Source organism: Cnephaeus nilssonii (assembly GCF_951640355.1).
Source record: "Cnephaeus nilssonii genome assembly, chromosome: 15".
Classification (NCBI taxonomy): domain Eukaryota; kingdom Metazoa; phylum Chordata; class Mammalia; order Chiroptera; family Vespertilionidae; genus Cnephaeus; species Cnephaeus nilssonii.
In genome coordinates, this window is record NC_137086.1 from 26,102,490 (window position 1) to 26,122,645 (window position 20,156).

Below are 20,156 nucleotides of genomic sequence, written 5' to 3' on the forward strand. Positions count from 1 at the left end.
TGGATCTATTCCTGTTCATCAAATTACGTTGATCATTATATCCCACATACGAATGAGATCATGTGATATTTATCTTTCTCCGACTGGCTTATTTCCCTTAGCATAATGTCTCTGTTTATATTGACATTAAATTCAATATTTAAGTATGCTTTTTTTTTTCTTCCTTTGGTGACATAGGAAAATTGACCTGTGAAAGAATTTTGGATTCTCAGGCTTTTTGTAAAATAAAGTTATCTCCCTTTCCCTCCTCCCTACCCAGTATTTAAACCAATATGGTAATTATTGTTAAGCATTTGTCATGACTAAGGGGATCACTCACACTTTATGTTTTAGTGAGTTATTTGGTCATTTAAAGATTGTAGATGGTCTCAATATAGATAGACTCTTGGGTATATTTAAAAATTGGGGTACATAAAAAGAGAAAAAAATTTGGTATTTTTTTCCCCTCTAATTTTTTGTTTGTATTTTGATAATACTTGTGGTAAAGCTACCTCTGTGGTTTTATACCTTAACAAGTACTTTTAAAGTGCCTTTAATATATATCTTTTCATTGAACTCTTAATACTGGATAATGATCATTTGGACCATTAAGTACTTAAGTATTATTATAAAACTAGAGGCCCAGTGCACGAAATTCATGCACAGGTAGGGTCCCTAGGCCTGGCCGGCGATCAGGGCCGATATGTGGGGCGACCGGTGGGGCGATGGGGGGGCCCCCACTGGCACCTGCCTTGGCTGGCCTGGGGCCTGTGGGCTGGGGGCAGCTCCTGCGTCAAGCATCTGCCCCCTGGTGGTCAGTGCACGTCTGCCCTCTGGTGGTTGTTCCATCGTTAGGTTGATTTGCATATTAGGCTTATATTATATAGGATGGCCAAAGTGCAGTTTCTTTAAAACTCATCCTATCTCGGATAACTACTAGTTTTAGCAGAAGTCGCATTCTAAGAATGCATGCCTTTAAAGGTTAAGATTTCTATGAGAATTCCCCATATGTACTAGTATGAAGCTGAAAGGATTGTGTTCAGGATGATCTTAGCCCATTTGTTTCAACAGACAACATAATTTCTCAAGGAAATGCTAATCTCTATCTATATTTATATACCATTACTAGAAGCCCGGTGCACGAAATTCGTGCACGGTGGGGGGTTGTCCCTCAGCCCAGCCTGTACCCTCTCCAGTCTGGGACAACTGGAGGGATGTCCGACTGCCCGTTTAGGCCCGATCCTGGTGGGATCGGGCCTAAACGGGCAGTCGGACATCCCTCTCACAATCCAGGACTGCTGGTTCCCAACTGCTTGCCTGCCTGCCTTCCTGATTGCCCCTAACTGCTTCTGCCTGCCAGCCTGATCACCCCCTAACCACTCCGCTGCCAGCCTGGTTGATGCTTAACTGCTCCCCTGCCAGCCTGTTTGCCCCCAACTTCCCTCCTCTGCCAGCCTGGTCACCCCTAACTGCCCTCTCCTGCAGGGTTGATCACCTCCAACTGCCCTCCCTTGCAAGCCTGGTGCCTCACAACTGCCCTCCCTTGCAGGCCGGGTGCCTCCCAACTGCCCTCTCCTGCTGGCCATCTTGTGGTGGCCATCTTGTGTCCACATGGGGACAGGATCTTTGACCACATGGGGGCAGCTATATTGTGTATTGCAGTGATGATCAATCTGTATATTACTCTTTTATTAGATAGGATTTTTCTGACAGGTTGACCATAATAGAAACAGATTTTTTCCAGTGATTTAAGTTAATCAGAAATGACCATAGGTTATGTCAGATCTTCAGTATTATTTTTCCCAAACTCAGACTTGTCTTTGTGCCAGTTTGCTATAGTTTGGAGTCATAATTAAAAGGTGTTTTCTTTAGGTTCTGTCAATTCACAGATCTGTGCCTACAGGATTCCTTAGACAGAAGGCCATATCCACTGCCTCAGCTTTTATACTTTTATCTACAGGAATGCTGGAAGCTTTCTGAGGATAATTCTAACTTTGATTCAATTAAGGCAAATTCCAGAAAAAGAGAATGTTGGCGTTTTACAGGGTCTCTGCATTTTCCACTTTTTTTATGAGAACTCTGGAATATTAAATACCTGTATACTCATAGCTTATTTTAGATTTGACTTGCCTAAAACTTTAAAATTTTGTCTCAAGAAAAGGTATTTGATTTTCAGTCTGAATTTTTTATAAATGTTTTTTAACTAGAATAAATACCTGAACTAATGTTAGTCTGTGGTAGCTTAATTTGTAGCTAATGTGATTTGATTAAAATAAATTTTATTGTTTGTTATTTAAAAAACTCAATAAAAAAGTATAATATGCTTTTGAAAGAACATTTGGAAAATATAGACATAAGAAATAGGAAAGAGTAAATAAACCTCACTGTATACTACCATGACCTAAATGCAAACACTGGGCATATGATTGTCTATGTCATGCATAAGAAACATATAGCTCAAGAGTTTTAGATCCTCATTTTCTTGAATACTGTCTAATAGAGAATTTCATTTGATAAGGTAAATTATTAATGAAAATTATAATCTTTCAGATCATTAGTAATTAATTGCCTACTTTTTTGAGCAATTTTTGCCAATGTAGAATACTCTGTTTCATAAGTCACTTTTCCTTATTTATCAAAATGGAATAATTTTTCTGGCTAAGAACTTCCTTAGACATTTTTATTTATACCAGAATTTCATATAGCACTGTAGATTCAAAATTATGGCCCAACAAAGTTACAGATTTTTGTGGCTCCTTATGTAGATTTAATAAAGGTTAAATCAGTAAATAACAAGGATCTACTTAATTTTCAGTCTTTTCTATTATATTTGTGATGTATAGATTGAGATTTACAGAATTAAATTTAAGTAGAGAGTGCATATTCAAGATGCCTGTGTCATGGTTATGTTGTAATATGAAACGTTTAAAGTTAAAATTCAAATAGAATGTATAAATTCAAATACGTCTATTTTTGAGAGCAGTGGCAGAATTAATGAGATCCAGAGCTCATGAACATCATCTAGGAATATTCTGAATAAATCAGAATCAGTTTTGGTTTTTAGGAAGAATAAAAATTATCTAGATTAAGACCTGTCAGAAGTATAGTCTCAATATTTATACTGATATTGTCTTTTTAATATAAATCATTGCCTAGGCATTCTCAAATAAAAAATGTGGGCTTTTGGGCAGGTGCTGAAATTTCATTTCCATTCTCAGTGTCTTTAACTTTGCTTGGAAAGCTAATACACACACACACACACACACACACACACACACACACACACACACATTCTAGTAGCCCTGCGCATGAATCTGTGCACCAGTAGCTCGCTGCCACCCTCCAGTAGCTCTCTGCCCGCTGCTCTGCCCTTGTGTAGCTCTCCCCCACCCCTCCTCATAGCTTGCTGCCCTGCCCCCTCCTGTAGCTCCCTCCACCCTCTTACCCCTCCTATAGCTTGCTGCCCTGCCCCCTCCTGTAGCTCTCCTCTGCTAGCTTGTAGCTCGCTGTCCCACCCTCCTGCTGATCCGTGATCCAGTCGTTATGCTTCACATCATAACGACCATTTGCATATTATATCTTTATTATATAGGATGTATATATATTAGACTAGAGGCCCAGTGCATGAATTGGGGTAGGGTCCGGCTGGCCCAGCCCCAATCGGAAGATTGGGGTGGGCCTGTTGGGAGGAGGAGCGAGCAGGAGGCTGGCCGGCCGGCCCGCCCCGCCCTGATCGTTCTGATCAGGGCCAGGCTGGCTGGGGGGAGGGGCTGTGGGCGATTGGCCAGCGGGCCCCACCCCCAATTGGGGTGAGGGGGCCGATTGGGGGCGGGGGGGCTGATTGGGGGTGGGGCCAGTCGTGGGGAGGGGCTGTGGGCGGTGGGCCAGCCGGCCCCACCACCTGATCCTCTCCGGTTCGCTGGCTGCAGTGGGTGTCATAGTGACCGGTCCTTCTGGTCATTACAGTGTTCTGGTCGCTGGCTTTTTATATATATAGATATATTTTTGGAAAACAAAATCTATTTTCTTGTTGCACTTCTTTTAGATTGCATCTTTCTTCAGCAACAATGTGGACTACTTCATTGCTTCACTGAGCTATGGGCCTAAGGTAGCGAGTGGATTCATTAGTCCTCTTTCCGCCGAATGCATGCTGCAGTACAAGAAAAAAGCTGCTGCCTACATGAAGGCTTTGAGAAAGGTTTGTGAACTTCTGTTAACATTTAAATCAGAGGAAAAATCAGGAATAATTCCAGAGAATGGCAAGAGTTTTTCCACAACTCATACTACAGTGTTTAAATTTTACACAATTTTGAGGCACAGGTGTTTGGTGAATGTTGTGGGTATTTGAGGAGGAAGAGGTAATAGAGACCCAAACCTAATATGTGATATATGCATAGGCCATGTTGGAGTCATGTCCCCATTTCCTGGTAGACTGTTTAGGGTGAGGCAACCAGGCAGCCAGTGTCAAACTTCAGAAAATCTTAAACTTGTAGAAACAGAAAAATAGTTGGAATACATTTATAATTTTTATCTGAATCTAGTAAGAATATACAATCATTGCAAAAAGAAATCAGAAGATAGAGCAGTAAATGAAGACAATTATGGTCACCCCAAATCCTATCACCCAAAGCTAGCTACTCTTAACTTTGCTAGAGTATATCTGTATCCAAAAAAATTTTAATGTGTGTATGTACATGCTCATATGTACATACAGACGAATACACTTTTAACCATGTATATGGCTACCTATCCTACCTAATAATAGACAAATATGCAAATTGACCGTACCTTCGCTATGCCCGCGATTGGCCAGGAGACGCGGGGGGGCGGGACTCGGGGTGGCCGGGGTGGCCGATTGGGCCAGCAGGACGCTGAGCTCGAGCTCAGCGTCTGCGCCATGGCTGTGCTGCGGAACAGAAGGGGCTTCTGGGGCAGCGAGCTCATGTCCCACCACGGACCATCAAAAGTGGGGGAGCTGGGTGCCTGTCCGCTCAGGCACCAGGCCTTTCCGAAGCCTTCGCCACGCCGGAGGCTTCTGAAAGGCCTGGTGCACCAGCGGACAGGCACCCAGCTCCCCCGCGATCGAAAGCGAAAGCGTGTAGGGGACCCTACACGTGCATGATTCAATCATGCACTGGGCCTCTAGTCTTTCTATATTTGTCCAATTGTTTTAGTTATACCTTTAAGATTAATTCCTAAAAAAGGAATTGCTGGCTCAAAGTCTATGAATATTTCATGTTTTGACACATTTTCATATTTTGACACTTTAGGGAGATTATCAATTTATAGTTTATCATTAATAGGAGTGTAAATTTAACTAAAAAATTCAATACTTGTCAACCTCAGACAAGATGTTTCTTATTGTTATTTTAATTTGCATTTCTTTGCTTATTATTGAAGTGGAACATTCTTTCATAAAGTTATCATGAATATTTATGCTATCAATTCCCTGTCCAAATTATTTATCTGTTTTTAAATAAATGTTCCTAATTAGGGTAGAAAGCTCTCTATATTAAGGATTTTCATCTCTTATTTATATTATAAATATTTCCCCCTCAGTTTGCTGTACTAATTTTTCTAAATAGAAGTTTTAATTTTTATGTCATCAAACCAGTCTTTTTCTTAACCATGGTGATTCTCAGTCAGGGGAATCTTGGAAACTCAGGGTACTTTTTTAAAAATATATTTTATTGATTTTTTTACAGAGAGGAAGAGAGAGGGATAGAGAGTTAGAAACATCGATGAGAGAGAAACATCGATCAGCTGCCTCTTGCACACCCCCCACTGGGGATGTGCCCGCAACCAAGGTACATGCCCTTGACCGGAATCGAACCCGGGACCCCTGAGTCCGCAGGCCGACGCTCTATCCACTGAGCCAAACCGGTTTCGGCTCAGGGTACTTCTTAAAGTTGAGATGGTCACCTCTATTTTTCCCCAGTATTTTTGTGGTCTAAGTTTTTAGGTTGAGCTTTTCAATCCATCTTGAGTTCATTTATTTTGATATGAGGAGTATAAACAGTGATCTAACTACTTATTTTTCTAAATTATTAGCTGGTTGTTCTTGTACCATTTATCTCGACTACCCTTTCATCATTGACTTAAAAATGAAACATTTGTCACATAATATATTTTTGTATATGCTTTTGTCTATTTCTAGATTGCCTATCCTGTTCCTTTATCTTTCTATTTTGGTGCAAGACAATATGGTTTTTTTTTTTTTTTTTAAATATATTTTATTGATTTTTTACAGAGAGGAAGAGAGAGGGATAGAGAGTTAGAAACATCGATGAGAGAGAATCATCGATCACCTGCCTCCTGCACACCCCCTACTGGGGATGTGCCCGCAACCAAGGTACATGCCCTTGACCGGAATCGAACCTGGGACCCTTGAGTCCGCAGGCCGACGCTCTATCCACTGAGCCAAACTGGTCTCGGCGACAATATGGTTTTAATAGTAGTTTGTAACTGGTATGACATTCACCTTCATTACTTATCTTTTTTTTTTTAAAGAGGTTTCTTTTCACATGTATTAAAGAAAATAGTCTATCTTGGCATACATCTGAATTTATTATCAAACCCCATTTAGCATTCTAATTTGTATATGTAGGATCATGAAGCTAATACGATCTTTTTCTTTGATTTTTATGATGCTTTTCCCATAGCCCCTCTCGGAGTCTGTGCCTTATGAAGAAGCACTGGCGAACCGCCGGGTCCTTCTCAGCTCTACTGAAAGTCGAGAAGGCCTTGCACAACAGGTATGGCACCTGCAAAATCATGGTACTTGTTAAAGAGCATAAATGTTAAATCCCTTAGAAAAGGTTTTAAACATACATAGGGTGATTTAAAAGGCGATAAAGTAAACATGTCAAGTTAACTGTTTAACACATGCTAAAAAGCACCATAAGCATACTGCATTGAAAGACTTTTCTTTGTATTCTATATTTAAAGTCATCTTGATTCAATCGGTGTTATAATTGCCAGTAAACTAGTATCAACATACTTTGGCCATGATAATTCTTTCTTTAGGTACTAGATTTAAATGTCTGAAATAACAAGGCAAAGGAGGGAGGGGCTAGAGACTCAGTGAATTGTTTTATTTCTTAAATGAGCAGGAATGAAAAAATTTTAATATTCAATTGTTTGATCGAATTGGAGGCAGATGAAGTAGGAGGTACTATCTTTGTACAAGTTGGTACAAACTGACAGCAGTTTAACTTTTGTCAGAGATTTATTCACTTTAACACTGGCTTGCTTTGAGTTTTGCAAATGTTTATTTTAAAGACAACACAAATAAATTCATCTGCAGCAATATTTTATCTATGCTGACCTTATTTTCATAGGACACATATCACTTATCTTTTCGATATTTGTATGCTAAAAATTTCATACACAGAATGATTCCTGAAAAACAATTCCTGAGACAAACAATAAAATGTGGAATACCTAAAGAACTGATTTTAGATTTTATGTGTAGAAAGTAAGGCTCAAAGAAATGAAGCAGCTTTTACCAAAAGTAGCTACTAAGGGACAGAATTGTTTGACTTCAGAGCTATTGCTTTTCCCACTCAGCCACTGACCAACTGCAGGCTAGTCTGATAAACACTTTGGGTCTCACTTCCTGCCTCTCTAAAGTGAGGACAATATCTACCTTTCAGGGTCTTGTAAGGATTAATTGAGCCAATGGGAGGCAGTGTGATATAGTGAAAAGAATCAGACTTGTGAGCAAGACAGATGGGGTCCCAAATCCTGGCTCTGCCATTTGCCGGCTCAGCAGGTGGTATAGCTGTTGGGAGCTTTAGTTCTCTTTGAGAAATGAAAACTGTAGGATTGTCAGGAGGCCTCAGTGGGATAATGGGAGGAAAGTACCATGAATAGGGCTGGTACGTGGTGATTGCTCAATCATGATAGTTGGTAAAGCATTTGGAATTCAGTATAAGATTTTATTTGATGTAATTCTCAAACTTTTATTTGCCCTGAGAATTAGCTTTTTAAACTTCTGATTAAAGTATTATGCACTTAAAGAAAAGTATACAAATCATTAATATATACCCAATAAATTAATGTAACCAGAACCTAGATAAACATTTTTAAAAATAATATTTATTTATTTATGTAAGGTATACCTTAAAAAAAAATTACGAGGACCCCAGAAGCTTTCCTCATGCTCCTTTCCAGTTGCTATTCTTCTCTCTCCCAAAGATAACTGTTATCCTGCATTCATAGATTAGGTTTGTTGTCTGATACTGAACTTTTTAGTAGAGTATGTAGTGTATGCTCTTTCAGGTCTGGCTTCTTTCATTCAACATTATATTGTAGTATTCATCTGTGTTATATGTAATTGTAACCTCTCCTTTTTTTATTGCTTTTGAATATTGTGTGAATATATATTATTTATTTATTCTTTTAATGCTTATGAGTATTTGGGTAGTTTTAAGTATTTGGCTATCATAGTGCTGCTATGAACATTCTTATACATGTCTTTTGGTAAACATGCATGCATTTCTATTGGGTATATACCTAGAAGGGAAATTACTGTGTCATCGATTATGTTCAGTTTTAAAAGATCCTGCCAAACAGTTTTTCAGTGTTTGTCCCAAATTCCACTCCTCTCAGCACTATGTTTATGATTATTACAGTTACTCCACAAACATGCCCATCTTTGTATTTTCTTTTTCCCCCCCAATTACAGTTTACATTCAATATTATTCTGTATTTGCTTCACATGTACAGACAGCATAGTGATGAGATAATCATATACTTTATAAAGTAGTCTCCGATATCTCAAGTACCTACCTGGCCCCATACATAGTTATTACAGTATTATCGACTGTATTCCCTATGCCGTAATCTACATTGCTGTTACTATTCTGTAACTACCAAGTTTTACTTCTTAATCCCTTCACCTTTTTTTCTTTTAAATTTTACTAGTAGTCATTTGGGTGGTTTTAAATTGCTTTCCTTTGATCGTTACATTGAGTACCTTCTTTTTATGTTTATAGTCTTATTCAAATGTCTATTCAGGTGTTCCCCCCCCCCCTCCCATTTCTCTGTGGGGTTATCTGTCTTTTTCTTATTGATTTGTAGAAGTGCTTTAATATGTTCTGAATATTAATCCTCTATTGGATACATTCTGCTTCTTCCACCTTTTGGCTTTCCTTTTTACTTTCTTAAGGATACCTTCCGATGAAGGGAAATTTTTTATTTTACTATAGTTCAATTTCTTAATTTATGTTTTTAAAAATATATTTTTATTGATTTCAGAGAGGAAGGGAGAGGGAGAGAGAGATAGAAACATCAATAATGAGCGAGAATCATTGGTCGGCTGCCTCCTGCACACCTCCTGCTGGGAATTGAGCCTGCAACCCGGGCATGTGCCCTCGGCCGGACTCGAACCTGGGACCCTTCAGTTCCCAGGCCGACGCTCTATCCACTGAGCGTCATTTTCTTAATTTATGGATGTGCTTTATGTATCCTGTTGAATGAATCTTTTCCTATTCCAGCGTCAAGCTTTTTTTTTTTTTTTAACTTAGTTGGGTAGTTTTGGTTTACATTCTGTAAAGTATTTTTTTGGCCACTGAGTTTTACCCTCATCATCCTCTAAGGTGCAAACCTCTCTGTTGCCTTCAAGGTTCAGCAGAGTTTGGAGAAGATTTCTAAACTGGAGCAGGAAAAAGAACATTGGATGTTGGAAGCACAGTTAGCCAAAATCAAGTTGGAGAAAGAAAACCAGCGAATTGCAGATAAGCTGAAGAGTACGAGTAGCGGGCAAGTGGCTGGGCTGGCCCAGGAAAATGCCTCTGTGGTGAATGCTTCAGACCAGGAAGAAACAGCTAAGGCTGTGCCGGAGCCAGTTCACAGCACCAGTGTGGTAAGTGCTGTCTTTTTAAAAAAGTGTTAATTGGTAAGGTTCTAACCTAGTGTTTAGTGTTAATCATCTAAATTACATGTTTGTTTATAATAGGAATAACCCATGTGCTTTAGAAAAAGCAGGTTGGTAAGCAGATGCCTCCTTCAAAAAGCATCTCCAGTGCCCTGGCCTGTGGTGTGCAGCGTGCTATAGGATCACAGAGACAGTCTCTGGAGGGCTCCGGGAGGACCTCACAGAAGAGGTAGCCTGAGTGTGTTTCAAAAGTGAGCAGGAGTCCGACAGGAGAGGACTATTTCAGGCTGAGAGAAGGGGCTCATCACGGAACTGTCTTTCCCTCTGCACATAGCAGATTCCTGCCAAAAAGGATCTGGAGACAATAGATAAAAAGAGAGAGCTTTTTCGCCCTGGCAGGGTAGTTCAGTTGGTTAGAGTATTGTCCTGATATGCCAAGATTACAGGTTGGATCCCTGGTCAGGGCACATACAAGAATCAACCAATGAATGCATAAATAAGTAGAACAACAAATTGATGTTTCTCTGCGCCTTCCTCTCTCTAAAATCAATCAATAATTTTTTTTAAAAAAAGGACATGGCATTTTTCTGTCTTCCTTATGTTTCTGCTTTTTAGCTTTTCTTATTCTCCCCTCTCATTTAAGATACAGTTGAGATTGCCACATTTACCACCACATTTTCCATGGTTTTGGATATGGCCTTTGATGGTCAGGACATGGTCGGCCTCCATTCATTTTTCATAGGATTGAATCTATTCCTTTCCTTCAGTTGCTCTCAATCTAATGGCGTGGAACTTGGATAAACATCTTACAGAGGAGCTATGTGCAGTCCCACATTCTCAAACCATAACTCAGGAGTGAGAGGGTGAGGGCAGAGAGTGGAATGGATGCCAAATGTAGTCATATTTGAATATATAAAAGTAAATGATTGGCGTGTTACTGTAAACAGTTTTCAACTGAAAGGGAGAGACTAATTGCTACTCCTGCTTCAGTGAGTAGAAAATTATGGCTCTTTAAGGAAAAAATGTCTTATAAAAGACCCTTTAGAGCTAGGCGGGCATAATATTCATTAGCACACGTTCAGTTTAGTGGATACACTGTGCACCCTTCAGAGTAATACTCTTGAGGATATTATTTAGAATCTGTGAAAACTGTTTATTGGGTATCATCTCTGATGAGCAGAATCCTTTGAAACTGAGTTTATTGTGCCCAAGCACATGAACAGTAACCTTAATCTAGTAATCATGACTATCTTTTTTGTTGTTATTTTCTTGTTATCCTCACCTGAGGTTATTTTTTCCATTGATTTTTAGAGAGTGGAAGGGAGGGGGGGGTGTCAGAGAGAGAGAGAGAGAGAGGGAGAGAGGGAGAGAGAGAGAAACATCAGTATGAGAGAGACACGACTGGGGCAAGGGATCGAACCTGCAACACAGATACGTCCCCTTGACTGGGAATCGAACCTGTGACTCTTTGGTGTGAGGACCATTGCTCTGTCCACCGAGCCACGCCAGCCAGGGCATGACTATCTGTTTTCGAAGTCGTAATCCATAAAAAAACAAGCTTTAAAAGCCTGGCAGCACTTTAATGTGTCTAAAATTACATTTTCATTGATTTAAATATGAAATGAATATTTATTGATATAACAACTTGTATCAAACATGTATTTCTTTTGTCTTCTTTTGAATTTTCAGCCAGTTTTTTTTTGTGTGTGTGTGTGTTTTTATTTTCTGTTTGAAATGTTCTGTTATGATGGTCACCATCTCAGCTACTGCTTTGGAAATAAGCACAGAAATGACAAGGGGAGTCAGAAGCTCTTGTCTCTTCCCAATTTGTTGGTTTCAGTGACGAAAATGACTAACAGCATTTGTTAAAGGAAATAGTGATGATCATCATCCTTTACCACCTCATGGCAGAAATAGCAAATGTGGTTACCTGTCCGCAGGTACTGCTTCCTTGTAGTAAAACACAATCCAAGGGTGACCTAGTACTCCAGGCCCAGTGTGCTTTACAAGTATGAACTGAGAAGAGAAAATATTACATTGTTTAAATTGTTGTGTTTGAAATGCAAACAGTGTATTCTAAAGAATTCTTTTCCTTATGTTCTAGATTGGGATTTTAACCAGGACATCTGACAGTGAGGTAAAGTGTGCTTGGCATCTGTTGTTTTGTTAGTAAATATCGGGCTGCATGCTTGTTGACAAAGTCTTACAACAACCAGCTTTGTCTAAGTGTGTTTTCTGACCATTCTGGCAAATGGGGAACTAGCGTTTTCCCCTCCATCAGTGGATCCATTTGGCTTTTCTCTCTGGTTCTATTTGAACTGTCACCAGCAAATTACAGCCTGCTTTGTAAATGTCTCGTTGAATGACTTGACTTGGCAGTTTGACAAGATGTGGCCATTAGCTGGCTGGCATGCTGGGTGAGGCTGAGAGCCTTTAGCCCTCCCACTGGGCAGGCCTTGATGGACAGTGTGCCTGCTAGTTGTGTCCAGCCCTCCAGTGGGTGAACCCAGGTCAGACTTGGCTTGTCACAGAGGTTTGCACATTAGAGTTTTGAAATATTATAAGATGTAACTTTATAAATAAGCATCTTACCACTCAGAATTTAACCACAAAGTTAAATTCTTTGCTTTCCTGATTGGCTCTATACTTTAGGCAATCTTGAACCTCTGCATATATTTTTTAACTGAATCCAATAGTGTGTCATTGCTAGAGTAACTAGAAGAAATACTAGTCTGGGACAAGGCTCGTAACTGTTCATTATAGAAATAGTTTAATTTGTTAGCATCCTTTAAGAGCATTAGAGCCTGATTTAAGATAATGTTGGGGGGAAAAGAATGTTCAGATTTTAGAGGTTCCAATACATGTCCCTTTTCCTTGCCTTCTTCCAGTTAGAAGGGGACATAGGAAACAGACAGATGGAAATTTTAAAAGTCAGGTTTGTGGTTAATGAAGCGATGGAGGGACATGGCGCCAGGGCTTCCCAATACCTCACTTCTGCTCTGTTTTCTTGAAGCCATAGCTTCATTCTGAGATGGGTAGGGTGTTGAAAAAAGAAATTTGGATCCTGGCCATGGTGGCTCACTGGTTGAGTGTCGTCCTATGAACCAGGAGGTCACGGTTTGATTCCTGGCCAGGGCATATGCCTGGGTTGTGGGCTTGATTCCCAGTGTGGGGCAGGCAGGAGACAGCCAATCAGTGATTCTCTCTCATCATTGATGTTTCTATCTCTCACTCTCTCCCTTCTTCTCTGAAATCAATAAAAATATATTTTTAAAAAAAAGGAAATTTGGATTATTCATTTGCCTGTCCTGTCTCAAGTTTCTTTGTGGGGTAAAAAAACTGTGATTCCCCATCAAATTTAAATGACAGTGTACAAAATATTGTCTCTTCTCTATCCTAAAGTGATGTTAATTTTTTTTAGCATCTAGAACTGCTTCATCTCACTGGCATTCATTTATTTAGTTATATGTGCTCTATTTAGGTTCCAGATGTGGAATCTCGTGAAGACCTAATTAAAAATCACTACATGGCAAGGATAGTGGAACTGACGTCTCAGCTACAGCTGGCTGACAGCAAGTCAGTGCATTTTTATGCTGAGGTGAGTGGAGAGTTAATTAGATTTGGTGGTTTGTTCCTAACCCCTTCAGGAATTAGGTCAGTGTCCTGGTCTCCTGCTGTTCACTAGAAGAGAGACGTCAGTATCTATTCATCCATGAATTTGGTTGGAGTTCGTATTGATTGGTCTGCATACCAACCAAAAATTTTCATTTCAGTAAATATAGGACTGATTTGTCATTTCCAAGTTACTAAAACATAATTGAGACTAATAGGTAGCTTTTCTGATGGTCATGCATGTTTTTGAATATTATTATTATAGATTACTTGTTTTAGATAGTTATAGACAGCTATTGGCCAAAGAATTTTTATTTTTTTATTTTATTATTATTATTTTTTTTTAAATTTCTTTATTGATTAAGGTGTCACATATTTGTCCTCATCCCCCCATTCCCATCCCACACCCCTCCCCATGGATGCCCCAACCCTCTGTTGAACTTAAGCATTGGTTAGGCTCATATGCATGCACACAAGACCTTTGGTTGATCTCTCCCCCCTCCCCCCACCCTCCCCTATCCTCCCTCTGAGGCCCGATAGTCCGATCGATGCCTCCTTGTTTCTGGTTCTGTTCTTGTTCATCAGTCTATGTTGTTCATCATTTCCCCTAGATGAGCGAAATCATGTGTCACTAGAGATATACTTATAAGAATTGAATGTGCGACGAGCAATAATAGTTATGCTGACAGGCAAATGAATCAGTCTGTAGTGAGTTTCTTTCTGGTCCAACAGTTCTTTTGAGACCCAATATCAATGTCCACCAGTTCCTTATGAGTACATGTCGGCACTGAACCCTCAGCTCTGGATGGTGGACAAATGGTGGTAATGCAGGTCCGACTCCCTCTGGTTTGGTCTCGGCCGGATCCAGGGGCCCACGGCCTCACCCGGACCCGGGATCCAGCCTCACCCGGATCTAGGGGCACACGGCCTCGCCCAGACCCAGGATTCAGCTTCATCCGGACCCAGGGGCGCATGGCCTCACCCGGACCCAGGGGCGCGGGCCAAAGAATTTTTATATAGGAAAATTAAAAAAATAAAATATGCCCTTTTCCTTTTATTAAAAAGTACTTTCCAATTTTTGAGTGACTATTTGTTGAAATTAGTTTCTGTGATAAAAATATAATCTTTTTCAACCTTTAAAAATATAAAATCTTACTTTTTGTTATAGTTTCTTCTTTCCTCACTAAATAATTCATTTTTTAAAGAGAACTGGAAAAACACTATGTAAAATAATCAATAAAATTATACACAATTCATAGATTAGAAGGGGAGAAAATGAAGGAAGAAGGTACCGCTATCAAAAAGTAAGAAACAAATGATAAGGTAGAGTGAATGTTGCTCAACATATAAGAATACCTGTAAGGTCTCCAATATGAAACTTGATATTAAAAGGTCAGCTATAGATGTCAAACAGAGAATTATAATGCTGTAATTGTTAAAGAAACTAAAAAAAAAAAAAAAGACAACATCCTTCATTGGAACTGACTGTGATTTTCGCCAGTAACTATGGAGATGGAGAAGTTGATGGGCAGCCAGTTGCTTGGCTTGTTTCCTGCTAAAATAAATGATGTGCCTCTCAGTGTTGTTCACAAACAACCATTACATACCTGTTTGATGAGTGGATCAACAGGGACAGCTTGCAGGGCTCTAGAAGATGGGAGGGCAGCAGACTGGATGGCTTACAACGGAACTGCTGGAGTACTTACCACCTGAGCCACTCAGTGCAGCACACAGTCATGTCCTTATCTGGATCCCTACTTGCCTTCTGAGCTGGTGTCCCTGACTTGATTGTTATCTTCATGAAGCCATCTACCTTGTAAAACTCTCTCCCTCTTTTTCAGGTTTAGTGCTTGAGCACACAGATGTTTGGTTAACAGAGGGTGTTTGGCTGAGCTTTCCTGAAATGAGTAGGGGTTTTTGAGGCTGTTTTATTTCCCAGAAACTTGCTTGTCTTCAGCACAATTGTGATACAAGAATTTTTAAATTGTCCTAGTTTTTCCTCATTTGTAAACAGGAAGTGGTGTCCCCATATGACTTTACTGGAATGATTCCTCTGAGTATCTGATGTCAACAAAGCATTCATATGTGTCTCAATAGATCCTCCTTGACAGTCTTTGGGCCTTATCAGAAAGTTTAGTGATCCTTTTAATGGCAGACCCTCTTTAAACAAGAGAGTGAAATTGATTTTTTCTTTTTTCTTCTGTCTCTGGATAGCCTAGGTTTGGTAAAAAAACAAACAAACAAAAAAAACCCAAAGAAAACAACTGGGACCTTTACATTCCTGCCCTCACTTTTATTCTTTTTTTTTTTTTTTTCATATAGATAGAGCATAATTTGTAGAGCAGGACTGTAAAGCATTTATTGTTCCTGTAATGTGGTCTTTAATAAAGGACTTAAGACACAAGAAAAGCATCTTAGGATCTATATTGCCTGGTCAGACACGATTGATAATGTTTGAAATAACCACTTCCTTTTTGTCCAGTCTGAGTATAAATGAATCCTGCGTAAATGTAAAAACTTGTTATGTTTTTTGCAACCACTGGTTGTTGGATTAGAGCTAGGAAAAAACATCGATGAGCTTGGGTTAGTAGACATTCTGTTTCCTTATTAAAATGATGAAAGTGACCTTAGCAATATTTTTTCTGATATATCTCCTTGGGCAAAGGAAACAAAACAAAAATAAATAAACAAATGGAACTACATTAATCTATTTATTCTTGAGGCTGTCTTAGAAAATAAATTTTGGATATTAGTTCGCTTTATCTAAATTGGATTACCTTCTTTCTCCATAAGGTGCATTTATATTTATTGTGAAAAGATTTCTTTCTAAAAGAATTGGAGGATATGAAATGGGGAGTCTCACATATGGTTGTCAGGTAAACTAAATTTAAAGACTGAAAGAGTGATTTCCCATAAACACCTGATTTATAGAAAATGGAAACAACCTTTGATCAATGAACCTCCGCCAAGAGCTTCTCCCCATTCTCAGGACAATGAAGTTTGTGCTTGGACTGTAGCTTCCTACCACCTCTTTGGTCCAAATCCTTAGTGAACTCACCTGTAGCTTACTATAGTTTCCATGCCCCGAATTGCAGTTTCTCTGTTGTTACCAAAGAGACTCAATTTTTGGTCCTTGGAGCTTGCCTCAGTTCACCTCTTACATTTACGTTGACACTAGAAAAGTCTGTGGAATCTGTAGTGATGTCTTATTTCATTACTGATATGGGTTCTTGGTGCCATATCTCTATTTCTTGTTCAGTGTTGCTGGATTTTATACATTTAAAAAATATTCAGTAATAACTGTTTTTGGTTTTATTTAAGAATGATGAGAGTCGGGCCACATCTTCCTTATGTGTATTCTAGTGTCTGGTACAAGGCCTGTAGGTATTCTGCAGATATTTGGGGAAGGAAGGGAGGAAGGTAGGGCTTTGGTTTGGGAGATTCTTTTATAATAATCTTGTTTGAAGTAAATGTGCTTTTGGGAAATGTGATAATGGAATGCTTTCTGATTTAACAGTGCCGAGCACTCTCTAAAAGACTGGCCTTGGCTGAAAAGTCCAAGGAGACCCTGGCAGAGGAGATGAAAGTGGCCAGTCAGAACATCAGCAGACTTCAGGTGGGTTCATAAGTGCTACCTAAGCAGTTTTCATGGGTTTATTTCATTCAAAGTTCTTGGGCAGCAAAGTCAGCATTTTCTTTCTAAAGTAGTGGCATTCGGCCTCTAGACACACATTTTCCTAACCACTTTGTTTCTAACTCATTTTAAAGTAACATCTTAGTTGTGTAAGGTAAAAAGTGGTGGTGGTGTTTGTTTCTCTGACTTGATTTTAATTTTAAATAGTTTTGTAGTCAACATTTCTTTCTTTGGTAAGTAAAATTACTTTTACTTTCATAAATAAGAAGATAATTCATTATACAAACAACACTTTTAGCCGAATATTATCTGTCATTATCTGCTTTAAATGAAGTATGAAGTATATGCAGTAGTTAACGCAGATAGTTACATCTCTCTATACCCTTCATGCAACTTCTTTACATTTCTCGACTTACCAAAACTTCCAACACGATTGCAAAGAAAATAAATGCTGGGATATTTTAGTTACAAAGTGTCACCTTCGCTGAGTCAATAGAATATTTATCTGCTTATGTCAAAGTTGCCAATTATGGATTAAAATACTGGTATTTACAGAAGCACTGAGCATATTTCATGTTTTCATTCCACATATATGGTGGTATGATTCACAACATGTCAATATGAAAGCATTTCTTTAAATACTACTTATTTACCCATTGTTCTTTCTTTCTTCCTCCCTGCTAATCCCTGTCCCATTATTTTTACTCTGTTTCTTCTCTTTACTGTTTCATAAAATTGACCTAAACCGAAAGGTAGGGCTGCAAAATATTTCTCCTTACTGCTTTGTTTTAAACCCTTGTTTCCAGAAAACTTTTATTAAATATAAACATGATACAGGCAAAGAATAAACATATTAGCACAGCAACACCCACTTCCTTCTGGTTTCAGATTAGTTTATTAGATTAGCTGGGAGCACAGGATTAGAGTTTAAGGGGCTGAAGAGAGCCTGAGAGATGGGAAGAGAGAGGAAGGTGCCTCTTTCAAGGAACATCCTATCTAGAGGGCTCTGGGCCATCCAACTCTGGGATGGTGCCAGAGACGGACTCCCCACATCACCAAAGGCTTGGGAAAACCTGCGGGAACTTGAAAAGATCAATAACTCACTTTTTTTGTGTGTGTGACAATTTTATACCTTGCATAGAAGGGTATGCTTTTATTTTTGTAAAGACATTTGGAAGGATGAGAAAAACTTTTTCCCCATTTCTTTTAACTTTGTTCTTTTGTTAAGCCTTTGACTTAACCTTCATATTAATTGATCATAATAGATCATTTAGATACATTGCTTTTTCCAAAAAAATTGAAATAAATTACAAAAGCTTCAGAGTGGTATGACTAATGGGGTTTTGAATTTTTGTTTCTTTTTTCCCTCTGACATTTAGGATGAACTGACAACTACCAAGAGAAGTTATGAGGGTCAGTTAAGTATGATGAGTGACCACCTGTGCAGCATGAATGAGACACTGTCTAAACAAAGAGAAGAGATTGACATACTGAAGATGTCCAGTAAGGTAAGGGAGGGGAGGGGGCAGGCTCTCTACAATAGAATATTTAATATAAGGTATTTCATTGCTGTGCATTTCAGGAGCAAAAGGCTAAGAGATTTAACGTGTTTAGAAAATATATATCTCCTGTCCTCTTATCTAAAAGTAAAATTAAGTTTCTTTGGCTGAGTTATAAGTTGAGAGAAGACCTGACTTCTAAGGCCCTAATACTGTGTCCTTTTTTGGCATTTCTGCTACTGTTTTATAGGTTCAGGGAGGGGACTCTTAGGAGGTTTATGATGGGGCTTGCTCTTTTTTATATGAATCTAAAATGGTGCTGTTGAAGAATAATCCTCTTTAGCAAATTTATTCTCATCCACATCTATATAACCTAAGAATGTCTTGTCCTTTTAATTCCAAAATGTTTCTTTGAATTAATTTCACATAGAGCCTCTAGGCTGGGGTCAAGTGGCTATTGGCATTATTTTTATGTTGAAAACTCATATCCACATATCATGAAAAGTAGGGTTCAGGGGCCCAGGACTTGGTTCCATGCATCATCTCAGATGCTTAGCACATTTTGGTAACTCACACAATACTGTACTACCACCAGCTTGGTACTGTCTCCAGCCTGCGCTCTTTGAAATTCACGGCTTCCCTTATTGATTTAACAAGCAGTTATTGAGTTCCTGCTATGTGCTGGCACTGGGAAGGAAATAGAGATGCACAAACCATCGCTTTATTTTAGCATCTGCTAGTGGTGGTGCAGGGCAGCATTCTGCTTAGTTAGCGTCTCCTTGGGAAATACATCACGGTAATGTATTGGAGTCTGTGTTCTCAGGGTAGTTTCGTGATGGCCTCTGGATACCTCAGAGAGTGTCTGTGATGCTTTTCTGGGACATCATGTGATGACTGTACCCAGCCAATGTGGCTTTGATTATGGTTTTCCTGTTACTGATGCTTCAGGAAACTTGAGCTCTTGGAGATTTAGGGGGTGGGGTTGGTCCTCTTGAAGAATGCCTCCTTTAATCCTCTTGGCCTCTTGATATTGCAGCAGGGCAATAGCTAGCTCATGTAGAAAGCACATACATTAGTACAGGGGTCCTCAAACTGCGGCCCGCCGAGGACATTTATCTGGCCCGCCGGGTGTTTTTGCCGCCACTGCCTGTCCTGCTTAGCAGCCGACTTAGCAGTGTGCATAGGAATTTGTTCATAGTTTTTTTTTTTAAACTATAGTCCGGCCCTCCAACGGTCTGAGGGACAGTGAACTGGCCCCCGTTTAAAAAGTTTGAGGACCCCTGCATTAGTATGAGTAATATGAGGAAGCCCGTTTGGCACCTTACACATGAAAGCAAGTATCAGGGGAACTTCAGACTCCAGAGTTGTGGAAGGCATGTGGTTCTGAATGCAGAAGGGTTCATGTTGAGTACAGTAGAGCTCTTTGCAGCTACCTTTGAGGTTAGGGAATTTTCAAGCCCTCTCAGAACTTTTAAATCTAGCCCTTACAATACCTGTCATTAGTAAAACACTGAGTTAGAGATCCTTCTTCACGTTGTAGTACATATTGTTA

The 20,156-nt window shown here is 39.4% G+C and overlaps 1 protein-coding gene across 2 annotated transcripts in view; it reads left to right on the forward strand.

Annotated features, from left to right (window-relative positions):
* The window catches only part of PPP1R21 (protein phosphatase 1 regulatory subunit 21), a 57,860-nt gene that overhangs the window by 34,305 nt on the left and 3,399 nt on the right, over window positions 1-20,156 (forward strand). For both annotated transcript variants that reach the window (XM_079792159.1, XM_079792160.1), the window contains exons 15-21: window positions 4,025-4,177; window positions 6,642-6,734; window positions 9,608-9,847; window positions 11,964-11,996; window positions 13,341-13,457; window positions 16,989-17,087; window positions 18,485-18,613. In XM_079792159.1, the coding sequence (XP_079648285.1) occupies window positions 4,025-4,177; window positions 6,642-6,734; window positions 9,608-9,847; window positions 11,964-11,996; window positions 13,341-13,457; window positions 16,989-17,087; window positions 18,485-18,613 (864 nt within the window). The remainder of the gene's footprint in view (window positions 1-4,024; window positions 4,178-6,641; window positions 6,735-9,607; window positions 9,848-11,963; window positions 11,997-13,340; window positions 13,458-16,988; window positions 17,088-18,484; window positions 18,614-20,156) is intronic.